Source organism: Lissotriton helveticus, chromosome 3_1, assembly GCF_964261635.1.
Source record: "Lissotriton helveticus chromosome 3_1, aLisHel1.1, whole genome shotgun sequence".
In the NCBI taxonomy this organism is placed as follows: domain Eukaryota; kingdom Metazoa; phylum Chordata; class Amphibia; order Caudata; family Salamandridae; genus Lissotriton; species Lissotriton helveticus.
Genome location: NC_136061.1, coordinates 20,684,598 through 20,709,986, shown reverse-complemented (window position 1 = coordinate 20,709,986; position 25,389 = coordinate 20,684,598). Strand labels below are relative to the sequence as shown.

General features: G+C 48.5%; 1 protein-coding gene across 3 annotated transcripts in view; it reads right to left on the bottom strand.

The window, feature by feature from the left end:
* Window positions 1-25,389, bottom strand: part of LOC144822046 (uncharacterized) — a 97,592-nt gene that overhangs the window by 50,105 nt on the left and 22,098 nt on the right. For all 3 annotated transcript variants that reach the window (XR_013608541.1, XR_013608542.1, XM_078679114.1), the window contains exons 4-5: window positions 24,535-24,636; window positions 14,304-14,417 (exon numbers count right to left, since the gene is read on the bottom strand). Coding sequence is in view for 1 of the 3 variants with exons in the window: in XM_078679114.1 (XP_078535240.1) it covers window positions 14,304-14,417; window positions 24,535-24,636 (216 nt within the window). In the remaining 2 variants the exon portion in view is untranslated. The remainder of the gene's footprint in view (window positions 1-14,303; window positions 14,418-24,534; window positions 24,637-25,389) is intronic.

Here is a 25,389-nt window from a genome sequence, read left to right as displayed (position 1 = left end):
CGCCGATGTGGATCCAGGGTTTGGAGCGGACGAAGACAATGGTTTCTCTTTCGGTTTCTCGTTTGTCGGTGCAGAGGATGGGGTTTTGGCACCAACGGTAGGCTGGCTCGATTCCGAGTGGCCTGAAGGCTTATGTGTAGACTTCTTGCCGGGCCCGTAGGCGGGGCGTGGGAAGTCTTATCCCAGTGTGAACCTAGGCCCAAAGGCGTTACAGAAGCCTTTGAATCGGTGGGTGGGGGGAGGGGTCGATGTCAGTACTTACGAACCGTTGCCCCGGGGTGATGTCTTCGACGTCAGATTCCTCAGCTTCGGAGGCGCTGAAGGTGCCTTCTTCCATCCGCTCCTGTTTCGGCACATTGATGCCTTCCTAAAAGATGTCATCCGGTATCGATGTCGGCGAAGGAGCCATGCGTCTTCGAGCTCGATGTTCTCTGTTGGTTTTCTTGGAGCTGAAAGAGGCGCAAGCCGGACAGTCTTTGGCCTCGTGCTCAGGTGAAAGGCAGAGGTTACACATCTCATGAAGTTCGGCGTGTGGAAACTTGGATCCACATTGAGGACACTTTTTGAAGGGAGTTCTTTCCATGAGCCAAAAAGCCCTGATGGACCGAAGGCCTGCTTCGACGACTGGTACCGAAGTAGAAGCTTGTAGAGATGCGCATCAAAAGGAAAAGCGCGATCGAAAAAAATATCAAAGAAAGGTAAGGATTGCACGTCGAAAGTTAAATCCGTAACGATATCGAACTGGAACGCGTTGAACACATCCAAGCCCGATGCCGGAAAAAAACAATCTGAAGATGGAGTTGATGCCCATGCGCACTATTGTCCAAAGGAGGAGTCACCTATCTTCTGACTTCCAAAGACTTGTACAAAACAATAAACAACTGCAAACATCCTGGCCCAACACCAGATGGCGATCTATGCATAGTGTGTGATCTGCAGCTCATATGCCTCAAACTTATATTTTCAAAAGCTAGAACAAGGACAGAGAGAATGAAAGATCCTAGTAGAAGAAATTATGAAGCTAAAGATAAATTAATATATGTTGTTTCTATCAATCCTAGTTGTAAAAACAAAACCAATTTTTAGTGTACGATTCAAATACTGACAAATAACATCTTAATACTCGTCAAGTGAGCATATGCCAATGGTACATACAGCCAGGCCTTTAAGTGGGCCGGGTCCTGCCAGTGCTCAGCACCGGCAGTTTCAGAAATCAGGTGCTGAGACCGGTCCCTATAGGCCTCTCTATTTCTGCCCTCATGGTGAGAAATAAATCTTAACTCTGTAGCAGTTCTACTTCAGTGCCTTAGAGTTAACTTCAAATAGACTCGTTAAAGTTCTTTCACGGCTCACCATTTATATACAACAAAGCCATAGTTGTTGCTTATTTATTTTATGCAACTAAAAACCATTGTTGAAGCCAATAGTTCTGGCTGTTGTAGGTGTAATGCTACTAGTTGTATCATATATCTGGATGCAAGGACAGAAGCAACAAAATACCAGTTGGGCGGCGCACTATGCTAAGCACTGATTTTTTATTTATTTGATTTAAACCACGCCCTTAATTACAACAGCCACGCCCCTATGAGAGACCCCCGCCCCAGTTTTTTCATCCCACTTAAAGTCACCAACAGTACGATCATCATTGGTAGTAGTAAATATAAAAGCTCCAGAGTAGTCTTTTCCTACCAGGGCTAAGGTTCAGGCACCCCATGTTTCAGTACGCTTACACAGGCCTCTGCACGCCTTGCATAGAGGTACTCCCAAAGCCAATCATGTGCCCATGCTTTTGGCCCAAGACTTCACCCCTGTTCTTCCACTGTTTAGCCAGGTCTCTCCTAAACACCAACAAACCCAACTGAATGAGAGACATCTTGTATCTTTTCAAGTCCATCGCACTAGTCATATGTTTTGATGCGAATTTGGGACTCTCGTGACTTTTCAAAGCAGTAACCATTTCAAGAGTGTTTGAAACCATCTTCCAAAACGGTTTCATACGCATGCAATCCCTTACATTGTGAAGGAGCTCAGCCTTAGGATTAATACAGTGGAGACATGTGGGAGAGAGCGCCCCCCCCCCCCCCTCCACCCAGCCTCAGACTATGTTGGGTGAAGTATGTTCTGAGGATATAGCGCAGCTGAATAATGCTGACCTGAGAAGTCACAACCACCTCCCTAGGGGCTATCCTGGCCTCTACCCAGTCACTATCTAGAGACACAACATTGTTTGTCCAACTATCCCTTAAAAGAGTTATGAGTGTTAGAACAAGTAATACAATATTGTGTTGGCCATGTCTCCCACCAGTGTCTTGCATTGCAGTGGGTTGAATTCGGAAAGCTCGGTCAAATCTCTAATGACAGGTCCTAGAGTGTGTGTTAGATGCAAGTGACTAAACATAGTTTTGTGTATTTCAAAATTAACTTGTGAATAGAAGCACAGGCCACAGCCTGTCATTACATCACCTGGCCTAGGAGTGGCGATGTTGTCCAGGCCGCAGCCTGTCATTACATCACCTGGCCTAGGAGTGGCGATGTCGTCCAGGCCGCAGCCAGTCATTGCATCACCTGATCTAGGAGTGGCGATGTTGTCCAGGCCGCAGCCTGTCATTACATCACCTGGCCTAGGAGTGGCGATGTCGTCCAGGTCGCAGCCTGTCATTACATCACCTGATCTAGGAGTGGCGATGTCGTCCAGGCCGCAGCCTGTCATTACATCACCTGGCCTAGGAGTGGCGATGTCGTCCAGGCCGCAGCCTGTCATTACATCACCTGGCCTAGGAGTGGCGATGTTGTCCAGGCCGCAGCCTGTCATTACATCACCTGGCCTAGGAGTGGCGATGTCGTCCAGGCCGCAGCCTGTCATCACATCACCTGGCCTAGGAGTGGCGATGTCGTCCAGGCCGCAGCCTGTCATTACATCACCTGGCCTAGGAGTGGCGATGTCGTCCAGGTCGCAGCCTGTCATTACATCACCTGGCCTAGGAGTGGCGATGTCGTCCAGGCCGCAGCCTGTCATTACATCACCTGGCCTAGGAGTGGCGATGTCGTCCAGGTCGCAGCCTGTCATTACATCACCTGGCCTAGGAGTGGCGATGTCGTCCAGGCCGCAGCCTGTCATTACATCACCTGGCCTAGGAGTGGCGATGTCGTTCAGGTCGCAGCCTGTCATTACATCACCTGGCCTAGGAGTGGAGATGTCGTCCAGGCCGCAGCCTGTCATTACATCACCTGGCCTAGGAGTGGCGATGTCGTCCAGGCCGCAGCCTGTCATTACATCACCTGGCCTAGGAGTGGCGATGTCGTCCAGGCCGCAGCCTGTCATTGCATCACCTGGCCTAGGAGTGGCGATGTCGTCCAGGTCGCAGCCTGTCATTGCATCACCTGGCCTAGGAGTGGCGATGTCGTCCAGGCCGCAGCCTGTCATTACATCACCTGGCCTAGGAGTGGCGATGTCGTCCAGGCCGCAGCCTGTCATTACATCACCTGGCCTAGGAGTGGCGATGTCGTCCAGGCCGCAGCCTGTCATTACATCACCTGGCCTAGGAGTGGCGATGTCGTCCAGGCCGCAGCCTGTCATTACATCACCTGGCCTAGGAGTGGCGATGTCGTCCAGGCCGCAGCCTGTCATTACATCACCTGGCCTAGGAGTGGCGATGTCGTCCAGGCCGCAGCCTGTCATTACATCACCTGGCCTAGGAGTGGCGATGTCGTCCAGGTCGCAGCCTGTCATTACATCACCTGGCCTAGGAGTGGCGATGTCGTCCAGGCCGCAGCCTGTCATTACATCACCTGGCCTAGGAGTGGCGATGTCGTCCAGGCCGCAGCCTGTCATTACATCACCTGGCCGAGGAGTGGCGATGGTTACATCACCTGGCCGAGGAGTGGCGATGTCGTCCAGGCCGCAGCCTGTCATTACATCACCTGGCCTAGGAGTGGCGATGTCGTCCAGGCCGCAGCCTGTCATTACATCACCTGGCCTAGGAGTGGCGATGTCGTCCAGGCCGCAGCCTGTCATTACATCACCTGGCCTAGGAGTGGCGATGTCGTCCAGGCCGCAGCCTGCCATTACATCACCTGGCCTAGGAGTGGCGATGTCGTCCAGGCCGCAGCCTGCCATTACATCACCTGGCCTAGGAGTGGCGATGTCGTCCAGGCCGCAGCCTGTCATTACATCACCTGGCCTAGGAGTGGCGATGTCGTCCAGGCCGCAGCCTGTCATTACATCACCTGGCCTAGGAGTGGCGATGTCGTCAAGGCCGCAGCCTGTCATTGCATCACCTGGCCTAGGAGTGGCGATGTCGTCCAGGCCGCAGCCTGTCATTGCATCACCTGGCCAAGGAGTGGCGATGTCGTCCAGGCCGCAGCCTGTCATTGCATCACCTGGCCTAGGAGTGGCGATGTCGTCCAGGCCGCAGCCTGTCATTGCATCACCTGGCCTAGGAGTGGCGATGTCGTCCAGGCCGCAGCCTGCCATTGCATCACCTGGCCTAGGAGTGGCGATGTCGTCCAGGCCGCAGCCTGCCATTACATCACCTGGCCTAGGAGTGGCGATGTCGTCCAGGCCGCAGCCTGCCATTACATCACCTGGCCTAGGAGTGGCGATGTCGTCCAGGCCGCAGCCTGCCATTGCATCACCTGGCCTAGGAGTGGCGATGTCGTCCAGGCCGCAGCCTGTCATTGCATCACCTGGCCTAGGAGTGGCGATGTCGTCCAGGCCGCAGCCTGTCATTGCATCACCTGGCCTAGGAGTGGCGATGTCGTCCAGGCCGCAGCCTGTCATTGCATCACCTGGCCTAGGAGTGGCGATGTCGTCCAGGCCGCAGCCTGTCATTGCATCACCTGGCCTAGGACTGGCGATGTCGTCCAGGCCGCAGCCTGTCATTACATCACCTGGCCTAGGAGTGGCGATGTCGTCCAGGCCGCAGCCTGTCATTACATCACCTGGCCTAGGAGTGGCGATGTCGTCCAGGCCGCAGCCTGCCATTACATCACCTGGCCTAGGAGTGGCGATGTCGTCCAGGTCGCAGCCTGTCATTACATCACCTGGCCTAGGAGTGGCGATGTCGTCCAGGCCGCAGCCTGCCATTACATCACCTGGCCTAGGAGTGGCGATGTCGTCCAGGCCGCAGCCTGCCATTACATCACCTGGCCTAGGAGTGGCGATGTCGTCCAGGCCGCAGCCTGTCATTACATCACCTGGCCTAGGAGTGGCGATGTCGTCCAGGCCGCAGCCTGTCATTACATCACCTGGCCTAGGAGTGGCGATGTCGTCCAGGCCGCAGCCTGCCATTACATCACCTGGCCTAGGAGTGGCGATGTCGTCCAGGCCGCAGCCTGTCATTGCATCACCTGGCCTAGGAGTGGCGATGTCGTCCAGGCCGCAGCCTGTCATTGCATCACCTGGCCTAGGAGTGGCGATGTCGTCCAGGCCGCAGCCTGTCATTGCATCACCTGGCCTAGGAGTGGCGATGTCGTCCAGGCCGCAGCCTGTCATTACATCACCTGGCCTAGGAGTGGCGATGTCGTCCAGGCCGCAGCCTGTCATTACATCACCTGGCCTAGGAGTGGCGATGTCGTCCAGGCCGCAGCCTGTCATTACATCACCTGGCCTAGGAGTGGCGATGTGGTCCAGGCCGCAGCCTGTCATTACATCACCTGGCCTAGGAGTGGCGATGTCGTCCAGGCCGCAGCCTGTCATTACATCACCTGGCCTAGGAGTGGCGATGTCGTCCAGGCCGCAGCCTGTCATTACATCACCTGGCCTAGGAGGGGCGATGTCGTCCAGGCCGCAGCCTGTTATTACATCACCTGGCCTAGGAGTGGCGATGTTGTCCAGGCCGCAGCCTGTCATTGCATCACCTGGCCTAGGAGTGGCGATGTTGTCCAGGCCGCAGCCTGTCATTACATCACCTGGCCTAGGAGTGGCGATGTCGTCCAGGCCGCAGCCTGTCATTGCATCACCTGGCCTAGGAGTGGCGATGTCGTCCAGGCCGCAGCCTGTCATTGCATCACCTGGCCTAGGAGTGGCGATGTCGTCCAGGCCGCAGCCTGTCATTACATCACCTGGCCTAGGAGTGGCGATGTCGTCCAGGCCGCAGCCTGTCATTACATCACCTGGCCTAGGAGTGGCGATGTCGTCCAGGCCGCAGCCTGTCATTACATCACCTGGCCTAGGAGTGGCGATGTCGTCCAGGTCGCAGCCTGTCATTACATCACCTGGCCTAGGAGTGGCAATGTCGTCCAGGCCGCAGCCTGTCATTACATCACCTGGCCTAGGAGTGGCGATGTCGTCCAGGTCGCAGCCTGTCATTACATCACCTGGCCTAGGAGTGGCGATGTTGTCCAGGCCGCAGCCTGTCATTGCATCACCTGGCCTAGGAGTGGCGATGTCGTCCAGGTCGCAGCCTGTCATTACATCACCTGGCCTAGGAGTGGCGATGTCGTCCAGGCCGCAGCCTGTCATTACATCACCTGGCCTAGGAGTGGCGATGTCGTCCAGGTCGCAGCCTGTCATTACATCACCTGGCCTAGGAGTGGCAATGTCGTCCAGGCCGCAGCCTGTCATTGCATCACCTGGCCTAGGAGTGGCGATGTCGTCCAGGTCGCAGCCTGTCATTACATCACCTGGCCTAGGAGTGGCGATGTTGTCCAGGCCGCAGCCTGTCATTACATCACCTGGCCTAGGATGTGAGATGTGATGTGAGAACATATTTATATAGCGCACTAATACTCCAGGGAGTATCTTGGCGCTTTGACTACCCGCCTGCCAGCAGATGAGTACAGCTGGACTGTCCTTAGCTGTGGATGAAATTCATATCAGTGCTTTGCATCCTGTGTCTGACAGTGTATAGATCCACGTTTTTAGCAATTTTCTGAAGCTTTCCTCAGTAGTAACCTCACCAAGCTGGTGGGGTAGCTTGTACCAGGCTTTTGCGCCAATCACTGCTAGGGATTTACCTCCCTTTGTCGCCAGCTTGAATTTGGGGACAATAAGCAGGTTGGCTGTGGATGACCTGAGTTCCCGAGATGGATGGTATCGCGTGAAGTGTTTGCGCAGATACAGCGGAACCTGATGATGAAAGGCCCTATAAGTAATAGTTAGGACCTTAAACAGGATGCGCTTATGAATCGGGAGCCAATGCAAGGCATCCAATGCAGCAGAGGCCGAGGATTTTCTCGGCCATCTGAGTACCAGTCTGGCGGCTGCATGCTGGACCATCTGAAGTCTGTGCAGGACCGATTTATTGGATCCTGCATATAGGCTATTGCAGTAGTCCAGTCTAGATGTTATCAATGCAACTGCAACCGTTCGTCTGGCACTCAGAGGGAGCAGATCAAAGAATTTTCTAAGGCCCTTAATGATGTTGAAGCATGCACCGGCCACTTCCCTGGTTTGCTGATTGAAGGACCGGGTATCGTCAAATTTGATCCCCAAATTTCGTGCTGCATTTATAGTGTTTGGCGGGGCCTCTGCCTCCTTTGGCCACCATGACTGAGGAGAGAAATAGTTGTTTGGTCCAAATGGCAAAATTTCCGTTTTAGTGGAGTTACACTTTAGATGGTTGTTGGTCATCCAAGTCAATGTCGCAGATAGGCATTCTTGCAAAGTCTGTTCAGCATTGGTCGAGTCCTTGTCAAGGACAAGGACCAGCTGTGTATCATCGGCATACGCAATCGTGCTGATGCCAAAAGAAGCGATCAGTTTGATCAGGGGGACCATATACAGATTAAAAAGTGTGGGGCTCAAACTCGAGCCCTGCGGTACCCCTGTGTTCAAAGCCTTCTCCTCCGAGCAAAATTGCCCCAGCGTAATGACCTGGCGCTTGTGCGTCAGGAAATTTCTGAACCATTTTAACACGGTGCCTGCTATGCCAGCATTTGCCAGGCGATGTAGAAGGATAGCATGGGACACCATGTCAAATGCTGCAGAAAGATCCAGCAGGCTCAGGACAGCCTTCTTGCCCAGATCCAGTGCAGCTCGAATGGTCTCTGTCGAGGACAGCAAGGCAGACTCCATTGAGTGCTGGGCCCTAAAGCCTGCTTGTTTGGGATGAAAAATATCATTCCCTTCTAGGAATGCCATTAGCTGTTTGTTTACGCAGGATTCCGTCAATTTACATAGGGCTGGAAGGAGCGAAATAGGTCGTAAGTTAGATAGGGTGGTGGGATCCTGCAGTGCCTTCTTCTGCAGAGTTCTTACTGCTGCAACTTTCCATTGCGATGGAATCTCACCTGATAGAAGGGATGAGTTGATAATGGAATTTATTTCGGGATTAGCCTCCTCTATTATAGCTTTTAGCAACGTTGGGGGGCAGGGATCAAAAGGAGACCCTGACTTACTGGAGGATATCGCCTGATATGTGTCCTCCAAGCTAATCGGGATGAAGGTCTCCCAACAGGGCTTATGAGTGTCTATATTATCCCTTGCCTCCAAGTCCACTGACTCAGTCTGAGGGAATTCTTTCGTGAGATTTTCTATTTTATGTTCGAAGTAGTTTGCTATCTCGTAACATAGGGTCTGGGAGGGTGGGATCTCCTGAGATAAAACCTTGGGATTTCTGAAGCTATTGACAATTTTGAAGATGTCCTTCTGTTTGTTACTAGTAGCTTCAATTAGTGACGTATAATGATTGGCTTTCGCAAGTTTGATCGAGGCATGATAGTGCCTCCTGGCTGTTTTATACGCCTCATGTTCATTATTGCCATAATGGCGTCGCCACCTGCGTTCTAAGACCCTAACTTCTCCTAGCATTTCTTTTAATGCACTCGAGAACCAGGGTGCAGATGCCCTCCCTTTCCCAGGTCTATATCTTATTGGTATTGGTATTGTGGTATACTTATATAGCGCAACCTGTCACCACCAAGGGCATCCTGGCGCTTTTGACCCATGATCCAAGCAGAAGCAATAGCTCAACCCGCCCTAGGGAAAAGGTAAGTTTTCAAATCCTTTCTAAAGGCTGAAAGATCCTCAAGACCTCTCAGGGATAGAGGCAGGGAGTTCCAAAGTTTGGCCGCCGCTACTCTGAACGAACGACCACCCATCCTCACTCTCTGGAAGCGCGGGACAACAAGTAGCCTGGACGACGAGGAACGCAAAGCTCGAGATGGGAGATACCAGGCAAACATTCGCCGCAGAGGAATTGGGCCCAGGCCATGGATAGCCCTGAACACAATACACGCTGCTTTATAGCGTACGCGTAAATGGACCGGCAGCCAATGGAGTTCCTGCAGCGCTGCCGTGGAAGAGCTGTGGTAGGGGCGGGAAAGGGCGAGTTTGGCAGCCATATTTTGCACCCTTTGAAGCTTGCCCATAAGTGTTAACGGGGCCTCCAGAAGCAGTGCGTTGCAGTAGTCGAGTCGACTTAAGATGGTACTTCGCACTACTTCTGGTCTGGCTTGCTCAGGGAGAAGGGGTAAAACCTTGCGCAGCATGCGGATCAGCATCATACACGTTGAGGTGGTCTTATTCACGTGCAGATCCAGCTGCAGGTTAGGCCCAAAAATGACGCCCAGATTGCGCGCCGATTGTGCGGCTGACACCGTCTCTAAAAAGGACGGGGGCCAAAAATCATCAGGGAGATCTCGGGGAACTCGGTCAGTGGAGCAGTGCAAGACCTCTGTCTTGGTTCCGTTGAACTGTAACAAATTCAAACGGAGCCATTCCGCTGTAGCCTGCATGCACCGGTGAAAAGACTCCAATGGGACTGCATCCTGTCCCTCCAGGGAAAAGACCAGCTGGGTATCATCCGCATAATTAAATGCGGAGATACCAAATGATTTAATGAGCTGGACTAGAGGGCGGAGGTAGATATTAAAGAGTATGGGGCTGATGGCTGAGCCCTGGGGTACTCCTTGTCCCACTCTCCGCTCCTCTGAGCTGAAGGGAGGTAGCGAAACCCGTTGCTGACGGCTGTCCAGGTAGGAGACTAACCAGTCCCTGGCCTTGTCTTATACCTGGGAGTTTTATCCTATCCCTTATAGCAGTCATCCATCCCTCAAATCTCTGGGTATCCGTGGTGGTGTTCCCTGAGAAAAAGGGTTTGCTCTCCTTCACCCAGTTACAGAGGTCCGGGTGTTCTATAATTTTGCCCCAGCACGGAGTGGATTTGCCATTGTTAGATGCACCCTTCTTCTTTATCTCGTTGCTATCAACCCTGAGACTAAACTCAATGAATTTATGGTCTGTCCAGGATTGTGTCAAAGGGGACTCTACCTTTATCGTATCCACATTGGAGCTAATACAGTCCAGTGTGTGCCCTGCCATATGGGTGGGTTCTGAGATTTGCGTTGTCAGCCCCAAAACATGTATAATTTCTCTAAAACAGGAAGCATAGTGATCGTTTAAAGTATCCAAGTGGAGGTTTAAGTCTCCAAATAGTGTGAAGTTTGCGTACTTCATGGTCAGGTCACCTAGGACTTCCCCCACGCTTTCCAAGAACTGCGAGGGTTGGCCCGGAGGGCGGTACACCAATGCGCCAGCGAAAGTGAACGTATCGCGCGCTTGAATGCAAAAGCTTAAGCTTTCGGCTCCTTTAATGTCTGTAAGCTCTGTTATTGTACATTTTAAGGATTCTCTGTAAATAATTGCCAGCCCACCACCCCGCTGTACTGGTCTATCTTGCCTCTGTAGAGCGAAACCAGGAGGTAAGGCATGTACAATATCTGGGTTGGACCACTCTCTCAGCCATGTTTCGGTAATAAACAAACAATCCAGCTCTTTTTCTGTAATAAGATCATATATATGTAGTGTATTTTTACACATGGACCGTGCATTTATGAGACCACCCTTTAAGCTCTTGGTTGTCTCAGTCCCTCTTGGTCTTTGATAAGGTTCCAGGAGAAGTTTGCACCCGTGACAACTAATCCGGCCCACCCAGGTGTCTACATTAAGAGCTTGACGACAATGCCTATTGTTTTTATTTAGGGACAATATATCGTCTCTGGTCATAATGTTTACCTGAGTAGTATGTATGGCCCTTGGCCCGTCCTCGGTACGGACGGGCGCAGATGGGCTGGACTTTGACTTGACTTCGGCGCGCCCGCTGATCGCGTTCGCTGCGCGGAGGCATAGCCGTCTGCTTTTATGCTGGTGCCTGAAGCGCTAGAGCGCTGGGGCTAGTAGTACGCCTAAGAAGGCCGCAGTTTTTGGATCAGACCTCTGCTGCAGGTATGGGCACAAGTTTAAAATTACAAATCTTAGCGGCGCAAAACAAAATTCAAAGCACAGTTAACAAATGCAATTTAAAAACGCTGTCAGACAGACAAGCGATCTCCCGGCTTTCCGCCTCAGGAGGACAGTGGAGTGGCGTTGTCGTCCAGGCCTCAGCCTGTCATTACATCACCGGTCTCACCTGTCGCAAATAAGGAATGTCTGGGAATAGCTAATTGTATAGCGATTCCTACATGCATAGGCTTTTGCAATTACTTAATTGCGATTCCTTAATAATCACAATTAAGGAATCGCAAAAGCCTACATTTATTTATTTATTTATTTATTTATTCAAATTTATATAGCGCGAACAAGATCCTTACAGATATCAGAGCGCTTCACAAAGACAGGGCAGGGGCAGTAGGAATGAAACAGAGATAATGGGAGCAGTATAAAAGTCACTAACATGGTAGGATAATAATAACATACATAAAACATATCAATATACAGTCAGGTAAACAAGTAATATAAGACGGCACCAGTCATTGATCCCACTACAGAGGTGTTCAGGTACACCTTGGGTGTGTGGATGGCTTATACCAATGTCTTAGTGTAGAGAGAACACTGAGTGGGGGCATCGGGAGAGTGAATCAGTAGACCAACGTGTATCATATATTGGTCGGTAGTAAGGGAGTAGCGTAGTAGTGTCCCCATCAAGTAGAAGTATAGTGCCAAAGGACAAGGTGAACAGTGCTACAAAGCAATGCAGAGTCTCTGATTCAGCACCTATAGGTTCAGGAGATCTTGGCCAGAAGGATGGTTTTCACCTCTTTCTTGAAGAGTGCAATGGAGGAGATCAGCCTGGTTTCAGGAGGGAGCGCATTCCAGATCCTGGGTGCCATTCCTGAGAAGGAGCGCTTGTATGTTTTCTCTTTCCAGAATCTACGAGGTTTCAGGAGTAGATTTTGTGTACTTCTATTGGATCTCGAACCTCCTGATATAGACAGCTTTTGAGCGAGGTAGTTGGGGGCATTGTGGTGCACGGCCGCGTGTGTCATAACTGCAATTTTTAGCTTTATTCTGGCTTCAAAAGGCAGCCATTTTAGAGATTTTAAGTCTGGGGATATATGCGAATGTTTTCTTGAGCCAGTAATGAGTCTCGCGGCAGCGTTCAGGGAGGCTCTTAAGGGTGCTGTTGTGGATAGCTGGAGTCCGCTGAGGGCCACAATTCCGTAGTCTATTCGAGGGATGACTAAAGCTTTTACAGCAGTTTGGAAGTCTTCGGCAGGGAGGAAGGGTTTAATTTTCCTCAGTGTGTTGATTTGGAAATTAGCTGCTTTTGTGGCTTTGCTAACGTGCTGCTGCATGTTGAGCTTGGCGTCGAGTGTGATGCCTAGGGATTTCGCCGAATCCACGATGGTAGGTTGGATATTGAGTGCTGTTAGGTTATTGAGCCAGGTTTGGGTGGTGGAAATTTTCGCCGGGGGTGAGATGAGTAGGAACTCAGTTTTCAGAGCATTTAGTTTGAGGTGATTATCGGCCAGCCAAGATTGAGTGTTAATAAGCGTGGAATTCAGATGTTTGATATCTTCCGGGGATTGTAGCTTTAGGTAAAGTTGTGTGTCATCGGCGTACATATGGAATTGGACATTGGAGGCTTGGAGCAAGGTTGCGAGCGGTTCCATGACGAGGTTGAACAGTGTGGGGGAGAGGGAGGATCCTTGTGGAACACCTAGATCTGCAGGCACAGGTGTAGATAGCACATTGTCGATCTTGAACTTCTGAGACCGGTTGTGAAGGAAGGACGAGAACCATTTGAGTACAGTTCCCGAAAGACCCATTCTAGTGCTTAGCAGCTCCAGCAAGTTCTCATGTTTGACCGTGTCAAAAGCTGACGAGAGGTCAAGAAGGATGAGGAGGCAGGACTCATTGCGATCAAGAATTTGGAGGGCGTCATCAATTATGTGAGTCATAGCTGTTTCCGTGCTATGTTTCGCTCGGAAGCCTGATTGATGAGGGTTGAGGAGGTCAAATTGGTCAATGTGTTTTGTTAGTTGGAGTTGGACACATTTCTCCAGCAGTTTGGCCAGGGTGGGGATATTGGTGATGGGCCGGTAATTGTTTAGGTCAGACGGATCAGCTGTAGGTTTCTTGAGTATAGGCGTGACTTGCCCCACCTTGAGGGAGTCTGGAATGAGGCCTTGTTGCAGGGAGCTGTTGATGATTTTGGTCCAGAGAGGGAGGAGCAATCTTTAGAGACATCATGTAGATAGTTTTGTAGCTAGAAAAAGATTTCTGGATAATGACACCTCTTGAATATTGCTGCTCTTCCCAGTAGGAAGGTCAGGCCAGTACTTACGCTGTGTGTGCAATCTGTCGATTTAAGAGGCCAAGTTCGGAATCCAGCGGAGTGCTTGTTCAGTTGTTACATATCTCCAGGTAATGGAAACCCTCCCACAAAACATGACATTTTTTCATGTTAACGAATTTCAATTTCGGTTTGCAACCAAATATTGTTTCAGTATTTGGAATGGGTGCCCCGTCCAAATACCGGATTGGAATGGTATGCGCTAATGTTTTGCAACCAAATTCCGGTAACAAAAGATTAATAATTTACCCACTACCAGAGTGTAGTTGTAATTCATTCGCAAATGGCAAGGTGTTCTCTTGGGACCCTTTTTCATTTGTAAATGTTTAAAAAAAAGTTTGTTTAAGAGAAGGCTGTGGTCTACGGAACCACTGCGTCTTTTTAAACAAACAAATTTAAGAAAATAAACATTTCTTTTTAAACACATCCCATTTTCCTGTAAGGAAATGGGTTGCAAAAGAAAAGAAGGCTGTTTTATTTAATAGCAATCACAGATTTGGTGGTCTGCTGACTTAAGCAGGCCACCATCCCCGTGATGGTGTTGATTTCGAATGGGTCGCAGACTGAGTCCTACCTCATCAAAATTCATGAGGTAGGTTGATTTAAACCCTACTAGGACTCACAAGCACACATTAGGAATACCGATTTCCTAATTGCGATTCGCAGGAAAAAGCAATTAGGTCATCGCCTTTTCTAATATTGGTACATCTGGCCCTGTGACTCCGCTCATGTTTAGCTCTCCACAAATGCTTTTACTCACACACTCAATTCAAGCAAGTACCTTACCCAAGTGTTGGCCAGGGCTACACTCTCCACCTTCAGAGTCACGATGATCCACTGGAGTGGGCCTCAGCTCCTCTTCCTTCTTCAGCAAGCTGCCAGGAGTGACAACGTGATATCCTGTTTTAAAAGCAGACCAGTAGCCTCAGATTCGAATGATTGTAATTGAAAGAGCTTTCCTAAAATGTAAATTACCTACACAAGACAGGTGATAAACAGAATGAATATATTTGTCTTCATAATTTTCTGATAGGGAACAGACAGGACACACAGTGGACACACGGTAAGTCTTTATAGAAAGAAGAGTTTGAAAGTGGCACAGACGGAGATGAGGAACCATATTAAAAGGTGGAGCGACCACGTCCAATGGATCAGGCATCAAGAGGCTCAAACCAACTGTTAATATATGTTAACTACCATTTCTATACCTCAGCAGATAGCATATTGGTACCTTACAACAATAATGTATGCAGTGTTGAGAAGGCTTTTAAAGCAGAATTGAACAAACATGAGCGGGCCGGTTGAGGTCCACGCTAGAATGACTGGAACACACGGGTCTAAAACTATGAGTCAATTTTACAAGATGTGTGCTCCATTTGGGAGGCAGTACAATGCTGTGGGGGAAAGAACAAACATTGTATAGTTTTGGAAAATAACTAATGTTACATCCAGCAAGTGGGTTGTGCTATGAATTAATGATTCCACCTGTCATTTGATTAGTTTACCCCACATTCATGGGCGAACTGGCTGCAAGCCTTACTTCAGGTCAAACCCACACACCTTCCTCCTGGCATCCCTGCACACAGCTATTGCCAACGCAGTGGGCATGTTTGTCTCCTTCAGGCCTAATCAGGAAAATAACCAATCCCTGCTTCTCAGACTCCCAAAAGCAACACAAGAAACAATGCAGCATCCTACAATCTGCCCTGCAAACATCACAATTCCAAGCCTTCTGATTGGTACTGAAACATGATGGGTCCACCTACCATACTCTGTCTTAGCTGGAGTTAACAATACTCTGGTCAAATGCTAGACTCAATCAACAGACCAGATGACCTATCATAAGCGGTCCAAAAATTCATCAATATTCAGTGAACCATCTCTCCCCCTTCTTAGCAGTACCAGTCCCTAAACTTTTTATCAATGAATAAGTGTAAAGCATCAAAGACAACAGTGCTCCTCACTTCCACAACCACGCGGGCTAGCCTCCCAAAAGGACTAAAGAAATACCACCACAGAACTTAGCCTTTCTGATGGCACCACAGACACCTCAGAAACAGCCATCATGAAGGTCTGGGACAGAATGCTAGGGGCGGTGGAACATGGATATTGTATGCTAATCCTCTTCAAGTTATACGCAGCCTCAATATAATGGGCAAACCTATTGTCCTGCACCAACTGCAACCAGTGGACCACATCACCAAGCCGTCACTGAAAAGGTTCAAAGTCTTTCTCAAAGCATGGTCTTATGAAGCGGTGTTGAGGCATGTTTACGGCCCTCTATGGGCAGTGACACGCGAGATACCTCAATATACTCCTTGTTGCAAATATAAGTTAAACTGCTCATGGACCTCATAGGATCTCACTTTCTCCTACTGCACTCACATGCTGAAAACACGTGAATATACTTGCGAGTCACTGGCAAAGAAAAGCAGGTCTTACATGGCATCAAAGCAACTGAGGTTTGGAGGAGACAGAACAATCTAAAAGAATAGTGACTGGACTTTGGGACCACCCCACAACTTCTAGACAGTGACATGCTGCCCCCACCAACTTTCCAAAACAAAACTTAGGTTGGAAACTCAGCCAGTGGTACTCTTTTCACCACTTATCTAAAATAAAAAAATACAATACCCTTCATGTACTCCTCACGCCTCTCACCGAACAATACACGCTCTTAGTTAGAGCTCTAGCCCTGCATTGAGTTCAGCAACTCCATCTACAACAGACTCCAGAAAACACAAAATGCTGCATACAGCAGGCCTCCTCTTCAGGTTGACAAACCCCCCAAAAAATCACGCAGAACCACAGAGCCCTTCACTTCCTTCCAGTGAATGCTCCACATAACAAAGAGTCAAAAATCAAGAGATACACTGCAACCAGAGCCCTCTGCGGAAACAAACGCATAGACGTCATAGCTGCAACACCAGAGGAGTCTCGCTTCTCACTAGCCGTCTCACGCTACGGAGCAACCGACACAAACAACTCCAGCAACCTTCCTGCCTTCAAAAGGAAATTGGAATATCCGATCTCCTTCACTTCTCTACCGAATCCTCACTTCAGAATTTAATCTTTACAAGAACCTAAAAGCAAAAGCATTCTGCAGTGTGGAGTATATACAATTCTCTCGTCCTCCATAATGCCAGGCCGTGTCATTAAGGAAGAGGAGATGGGATTTCAAGTTAACAAATTCTTATAGCAATAGATTTGACCCTTGGGTCATACAGTCCAACTCTCTTCTGTGTCAAAGAGAATGTTGATATATTACTGTTACAATTACTTCATCAATATTATTGTTCTGGCATTTTGAATTGAAACCAACAGCTATTCATAGGATGAAAATGCAATGCTGAGCTAGTCTCCTAGGGAGAATGTTTCTTCCATTACTAACAATGAACTACTTTTTTAGTTTTATTTATTTATTTATTTATTTTGTTTGTTGGTCCTCATCTCACCTTACAAGCCTCTGCGGGTCTTATGAAGCTGCCTTCGATATCTGTCGCCCCTATGGCTTACCGCACTCGCTTGGGTCGTCCGACCAGTCCTTTTATTTTGTGAGGGACCCTGGTGTAATCATAAGACCAATGATGTTACCATAATCTTAGATTCTTACCCCAGCTCACAAGGGGGTGCCAAATATTCGAGATCTTATCCTCTACGCCATCGTACTCTAATCGCGGAATAGAAAATGCAGCTTTGAGCCAATCCTCCCTTTGCGGGGGTATGGGGTCTTTCCACCTCTTACACACTTCCCTTCTGGCCAGCAGAATCAAATACAGTAATAGACCCTTGTCTTTCTGCGAGAGAGTCTGACCGAGGCGACCATCATCTCCAAAAAATACCAGTTGCATATTTATCTCTTTGTTAGTATTTAAGATGTACCTTAGATTGTCACCCACCTCAGTCCAAAATCTTGCCAGAGTTAAGCACTCATAGAAGATATGTAGGTCGTTGGCAAGAGGTGCGGCACATCTAGGGCATTTGGGGGCAGGATCTGGGGCAAATTTTGCTATTTTTGCAGGGGTATAGTAGAGTCTATTAATGACGAAGAAGTGTTTTTTTTTTTTAAACAGGCAGGTTTGACAGATCTGTATAAGGTCTTTAATGAAGATATATACAAAGAGTCTGCTGAGGGCCCAAATATGGTTTCTGTCCACACTGCAGCAGAGGCAGGTGTCTCCTGGTCCTCGGCCTCCAACAAACTGTTGTACCACATACAGATTTCCTTATTCAATGGGCGTATCCCCTGCAACAGGTCTTCGATCTCTCTATTTCCGCTAATTTCCCGCTTTTCTGCCTCATACCATGATGTTAACTGTATGTACTTAAATCTTGAGAGCCCCGGACCAATCTTTGCCCTCAGGTACTCCCAGGGATATATCCCCCCGGAGTCCAATAATTCGGACCAATTTCTGATACCTGCCCTCTTTATCGGTAATGCCAAGCTATCCTACAGGCAAGCCGGGGTTCCTGGTGCATCCCACACAGGAGCGTTTTCGGAGTAGTAACAAATGCCCCAACTGCGCCTGAGCCTGCACCATATCTCCAGAGATGCCCTTATAATCTTCAGTCGCACCCTCTTGAAGAACCTTGGTGATCCAAATTTATACAGAAAGGCCTCACCATCTCCTCCCCCTTCCACCTGCACCATTTCACCCAACAGCCTCCCCCAAGCTGACTCCCCTGGCTTCACTAGCAGCATCCGTATGCTTTTAAACTGGAAAGCTGCTGCGTATAGCCTTACATCTGGGAGTGCTAACCCTCCTTTTTTCAATCTGCGCCTAAGTTTTTTCCACGCCAGGCGGACCCCTTTATTACCCCAAATAAAACTGCTGATCTTACTCTGTACTTTCGTCAGACTTTTACTCGAAAATGTTAATGGGATTGAAGAAAAGAGATAGGACAACTTGGGGAGGATAACCATCTTTACTAAGTTAGTTTTCCCATAGATGGTCAGTGGGAGATTTCTCCATCTGCTAAACAAACTATCAATTTCCTTTACCATCCTCTTTAGGTTCAGCTCGGGAATCTTTTCGACTTCCTTCACTACATAGATCCCCAAGTGGGGAGAGGGGTTGGCCTAACGACTAAGGCGCTCGACCTCGGACCTGGGGATCTGGGTTCGAGTCTCGGTAACAACGCCAAAAATCTCCTGTGATTCTGGGCAAATCACTTAATCTCCCGTGCCTAAAATGAAAGTGTGTCCTCATGTAACGTAACTGGTGCTATGTAAAGCGCTCTAATACCTGATTCGGTTCGGGTCTAGTTCGCGCTATATAAAACTCTGCAAAAAAAAAAAAAAGTATCTCATCTCTTCACTTACTGTCCCTGGCCACTCTAGGTTCCAACACATCACCTCCGTCTTAGATCTATTAACAAGAAACCCAGAGAGTGATCCGAACTCGCACATACACTCCTCCACCCTCGTGATAGCTGTGTCTGGGTCGCTTGTATAAAATATCTAGTCGTCAGCATACAGAGCTATTTTTGAGCTATATTGTTCTGATCTGAATGGGTGGATTGATTCCTCCAATCTAAGCATCTGGGCTTATGGTTCCACATACAAATTAAACAAAAGAGGTGATATCGGGCACCCCTGCCTAGTGCCCCGCTGAATATTAAAACTCGCAGTGAGAAACCCATTTAGAAGTATTCGAGCAGAGGCACCCTGATAACAGTTCTGCAGGATCTGTATAAAGATTGGACCGAAACCCATAGCCTTCAGAACCTCCCATAGATATACACAGCAAACTCTATCGAAGGCCTTGGCCGCGTCGACAGCGACTACGGCCAAGGGTTCTGTCCTCCGGATAGCCAGATCGATGTTACCTATAAGGAGCTGTATTTGTTCCTGGATATATCTACCTGCGACAAACCCTTTCTGGTCTGGATGTATTAACTTCGGTGTCAATTTGGCCAATCTCCCTGCTAAAATGCCCATAAAAATCTTATAATCAGCATTTAGCAGAGAGATTGGACGGTAAGAGTCTGCCTTTTTTGGGTCTTTGCCAGGTTTTAATAACAGAACTATTATTGCCTTTTTCCAAGTGTTGGGGACCTTCCCAGTTAAACTAAAGATGGAATTAAAGGTGTCTTCCAACACTTCTAAGAGCTCCGGTTTAGGGTGTTTATATATTTCCCTCGGAGTGCATCTGATCCAGCGGCTTTTTTATTCTTGGGTTTATTTATCTGGGCCGCGATCTCCTCCAACGTAAAGGGGGCATCCAAGTTGTTTTTACTTTCTTCTGAGAGTACGGGAAGTTGTTTGTTGCTAAGAAATGTCTGAATCGAACTTGGCAAGGGAGCCAAGTCTTCCCTGTATAGTTCTGTGAACATAGAGAGAAGACAGGTCTGTATATCCTCGATCTTATTTGAAATATCACCGCTAGCATTGATTTTAAGTTCTTTTATGTCATTCCTGGCTCGGTCAGTTCTGGCTTTCCATGCTAATAAGGCACCAGCCTTCTCCCCATATTCGTAGTTCTGCATCCTACTAGTATCCCACTGCACCCTACATTTAGCTTCTAATCTCCCTCTGTATTCTGATCTCGCCTCTTCCAGCTTCCCCAAGATCTGCCTATTACAGGAGACACACCTGAGCTACGAAGAAAGCACCTCAGTTTTCTCAAAGACTGCGTGGGTAAAGTGTTTTGGTGTTTCAAAACAAACAGCCCAAAACAGAGGGGTCGCTATCCTAATTAAACAAGGGACGCCCTGTAATATAAAAAAAGTCCAGTCTGACTCCTCTGGGAGATGGTTGACCGTTACATTAGCATTTGTAAAATGTAAATGTAAATTGATACTTGTATAGCGCACTACTCACCCGCAAGGGTCTCAAGGCGCTTGTACGGATACCGCTGTGGAACCCATCCTGGCTTTCCCTGTGAGGTGTCCACTCCTGGGCACCCCCAAGGTGGAGGCCAGGCATCCTTAGCGTTGTGGGGGCCGTTGTGGAGATTAAGCAAGCTATTGCCCAGAGTTGCAGAGTGGGACTCCATGATTGGAATAGGCACCGAGGCGTGAATTATCAGGTCCGTGGAATTTTTGAGCCCAAGACCCGCCGAGGCGGGGAATTGAACCCTGGTCCAGGCTAGACCTCTGCATCAGGGTCTGCCGCTCTAACCATTGAGCCACACTTCTCCACATTTGAAAACCAGAATATGATCTGCGCCTCTTTTTATGGTCCAAACACGGACGATCCAGCTTATATTCACAAATTACAATCAGTGTTGATGCTGGACCCCCCACCATATGTGATAGGGGGAGATTTTAATGTCCTGATTGACCCCCTAAAGGATAGATCTAACTTAAGCCATTGCAAAGGAGCGGTAAAGGTACGTCGGGCATTAGTTAATATGTTACACGATATGGACTTAGTCGATATGTGGAGGGGAATAAAAGGAGACGAGAAGGGTTTTACTTACTATAGCAAGAAGAACTGTCATTCATCTAGGATTGATTATATTTTTTTTGATAGAGGCTCAATGGCCAATATACGAGAAGTTTTAGTTTGCCCGAGTCACTTGTCTGACCATGCACCTCTACATTGCCTATATCAGATAAAGGAGATACAGCGGCAATCAACAAGATGGACCCTTAATAGGGCCAAGTTGCAGGACCCAGAGGTGATAGCCGCTGTACAGGCCCCGTCCTCGGAGTTTTTTTCACTGAACTCAGGCTCTACAACACCTGATGTAGTCTGGGACACCTACAAGGCCTGGCTTAGGGGGAAACTCCACGGAATTATCTATACTACTATTATAAAGGAAGACCTTTGCACCTTTGAGGCGGGTAAACTCGGGAACCACAGCGCCAATCCACACACCCGATACACCGTTGGAATCGTCAGGGTGTGTAGATGGTTATAGGCTATATAAATTTAAAAAAAAACGTTATTTAAAAAATTAACATTAAAAAAAAGTAGTCCCTTCGAAGTAGCGCCGGCCGCGACCTGCGTGCTGATGTCAGGAGCGCGGGGAGGAGCGGCGTCCAGGAACGCGAGGAGGAGCGGCGGACATGGCGCGGGGGAGGAGCGGTGACGAACGGCGGAATGGCGGTGAGGACCGGCGGACAGGCGGGAGGAGCGGTAAGCGTCGAGGAGCGGCAGAGCGGTGAAATGAGGAGCGCGGGGAAGGAGCGGCGGCTGAGGTAAGGCTCCAGCAGGGCGGGGGTCGGGGCAGGCGGGGGTCTGGGCAGGCGGGTGACGGGGCGGGCGGGCAGGGGCCCGGGCTGCTTGACAATGTCGGGGCGGGCGGGGGGCCGGGCTGCTGCACAATGTGCGGTGAAATGAGGAGCGCGGTGGAGGAGCGGCGGCAGAGGTAAGGCTCCGGCAGGGCAGGGGTCGGGGCAGGCGGGGGTTGGGGCAGGCGGGGGACGGGGCGGGCGGGGGCCCGGGCTGCTTGACAATGTCGGGGCGGGCCAGGCTGCTGCACAATGTCGGGGCGGGCGGGGGTCAGGGAAGCCTGATTGCTCCCGGACAAGGTCGGGACGGGCTGCTAGTTTGTTATAAGAACAAGATCGAGGCCGGGGCACTGAAGGTTATTGAAGAGAATATAAGCGGTTTGGAGAGAGAAAGAGATGGTGCTAGTAACGGGGACCGGGAGCAACTCACCCAGATCTACTTTTTTAGTTTTAAACCATTACCTCATATTTGAGTCTTCTGTACTTGAAACATCAAGAAACACATTTAGATCCTGGAGAGTTGCCTGATCTGTCATAGTTAGATTTCTCAGTAGAATAAATGGGGTGTATTCGCTAAAGTGTTCCCACCGACACAGCTGCATCACTTCTGGAGAAACTTGGCAATGTCGACTGGCCTGTCATATCATGATTACTGTTCGGCACTCCTGATTTTGGGAAAGAAAACCCCACATCTGGGATTCACTTCTGGGAGAAAAAAAAAGCAATACCCCTACATTCATGTTTTTCCCAGCAGGGTCTGTCCCAGGAAGGGAAAAGAATTATACCACATAGTTGGTGGTTCACTGGCAACTGCCAGTGCTTCGGCTAGCAAAGTCAGATGAGGCCCCTTCGTCAGAAACAAAGCTGTTTTCCCCTCTTTAAATGAGAGCACAGAGAAGCGGGAACAGGTAATGTGCCATTTTTGGTGTTCCCTTCTACTGAGGTTTTTTTGCAAAATGTATTACGAGTTTCAAATGAGGATTCACAGATCTGAGTCTCATTGAGCAAAGAATACAGAAAGGAGTCGACACTGGGAACAAAGGCTCCTTCGTCCATTCATGATCTGTCCATTATTCAACTGAACGTCTGGGAGAACACCTAAATCACACGTGTACCCAGTTTTAAAAGATCAAAAGAGGACAAGTAACTATGGCTAAGGAGGTGGTGGAAGGGGGCGGGGCAACGAGGTAGATATCAGCTAGAAAAATAATAAGTAAGCTAAATGAGGAATAGCTCCAGGGACCAAATATACAAATATCACCAGAACCATCGCTCCAATAAGGGCATTCGGAGTGCAAAATACCTGCAGTATATGTCAGAAAATATATCAGACATAGTCTGCATGAGCTGAAATGTTCACTATTTTGCCATTGAAATTGATTCCAGAGATACCAGGGTTGCCTTTAATGTTTAGAATAAAAGGTTGCAACGCTAGTAGTGGTTAGAACGGGCATCTCTCTTTGGTGCCTTTGTGTAGCTTAAGCAGGTGTGTAGGGAGCCATTGGTGCAGATACGGGCACTTGGATTTAGTATATAGAGCCATGGTCATTTTTTATATATCCGTCCCATAGGTTAAAAGCGTTAAGGGAATGTTCGAGGAAAGTCCTTGATGCTATGTCAAACGCTTTTTCGGCGTATATTGTGATCGTGACAGAGGCTGAGTTAGCTGGTGAAGCTTTCCGAAGGACATGGCACAGAAGACGAGTGTCGTCATTTGACATGTGATGTTTAAGGAGGCCAACTTGGGAATGACTGATTAATAGGTTAAGGCGTTTGGCTAGGATCTTGGCGTAGATTTTACAGTCCAAATTAATCAAAGAAATGGGCCTGTAATTTTTGGGTGATGTTAGGTCTTTCCCTCCCTTCGGGATTACTACAATGTTGGCTTCTACTGTGGTTCCTGTAATTACACCAGCATTTGAGAAGTGGTTAAACAGTTTTAGTATGGTCGGTTGGAGTGACTGGGAAAATGTTTGGTAGAATTTTCCCGCCAAGCCATTCAGGCCATGGGCTTTGTTTTCTTTTAGCATGTCAATTGGCAGTTCCTGCAATTTGGAGTGGATTATGGTGTCTGTAGTGTGGCAGAATGCAGACATGCGACTTTATCGCAACTTAAAACACCTGAGACTTTGCACATGTAATTTTTTAACCTTTGAAAAAGGCAGACCGCCGAAACGCGTCAGATTGGTGAGAGAGAGAGAGAGAGAGAGAGAGAGAGAGAACTGCACCACTCAGATAGGGTCATACTAACAGGTTATTAAAGTATTATTTCTATACTCATCACCCTTTGAAGTAAAAAAAAACGACATGTCCAACTCAGCATTTACCTCTGCAGTTTACTTTTGAACACACATTGGTCTGGTAAATACCTCCTATTTTGGTTTTCTCTTGGAAATGGAGCATAACGTGGAAATCAGTGCTTGAAGAACTGAATACTAACTGCTTGTCCCCGTAATTAATTTTTCCTCCTGTGAAATTGGCCAAGGGACGCTGTGGGGGCACGAGAGTTACACTATCTGGTAAGCACCCTGTGAAGTGACCCCTGCAGGGCGCGACACTCAATCCCGGTGTAAGCACGCTTTAGCACAGGATCCAGAACCCTGTCCCATCTTTGTGATCAAGCCCCATGCTGTTGAATCTAGTTTCTGATTTTCAAATAAAAGTCACCATCCCACACACTTTCCTCAGTAACACACTCAGAAAATATATGTGAGAGAATGCAACCTTACTGGCACAGATAAGCCCCCAGAGGGTTTTACTGTCAACATGCCATGCTAGATTAGTTACCATACTTAGAAATCAGAGAATAAAACAGTTGCAATGGACTCTTCCTGACCTGTGCTGGGGCCATCACTGCTTGCAGCTTCACCCCTCTCCGCAGCATCCCTCAAATGCTGGTTTCCGCCGGACAATGCTTCGGACTCTGCAGCCGCAGTTCCTATTATTAAACAAACAGATTACATCATTTTCACTCTTAGGAGTATGAATTGGTGCTGGCATTCAGCTTATAACAAATACTCAAACAACGGCTATAGAACTGTAAACAGACCATTAACATTCACAAATGTAATTAAGCATGAACTAAAATGTACATCATAGATATATTAAAAGGGAAGTATGTCAAAAGGAAGTGAAGAATGTGAAATATTGAGTGAAACACAATTGCAGACAGGCTACAGCTGCAGAATACTTTGTCTATTAGAAGGGAGACCACAGCTGATTCCCACTGCCCTGGTCAGAAGGTTTGGTCTAAAGATGGCGCTAGAAACACTTTCCACCGCATGAATAACCCCAAAAACCCTGGCCTGGGATCCAGGAAAATGCAAGAAAAAAATACAACTGCTTGTTTTCTTTTACTGGCGCCAAATCACCTCTCAGTCTTCTCTGGCTTATTTCATTTGTAGTAGAACATTGTTGTGAGTTTCAGGTTGTGTGTGAGAGGAAGAGTGAAAGTGTGTGAGGGAGAGAGTGTGTGATTATGAACAGGCACTGTCTGTTGAGTCACCCTTCACTGCCGGAAGGGACAGGGTAGTCTTATGCTTAAACCAGAAACAATTCCCTTTTGTGTGGACTCAATTCCGTGGAACCCCAATTATACTACCTGAGGCTAAATGGAAAAGCATTCAATAACCGTATAAACTCATCAAATTAATTTCAATAACTCATTGACTCTCATTATACAAGGAAATTC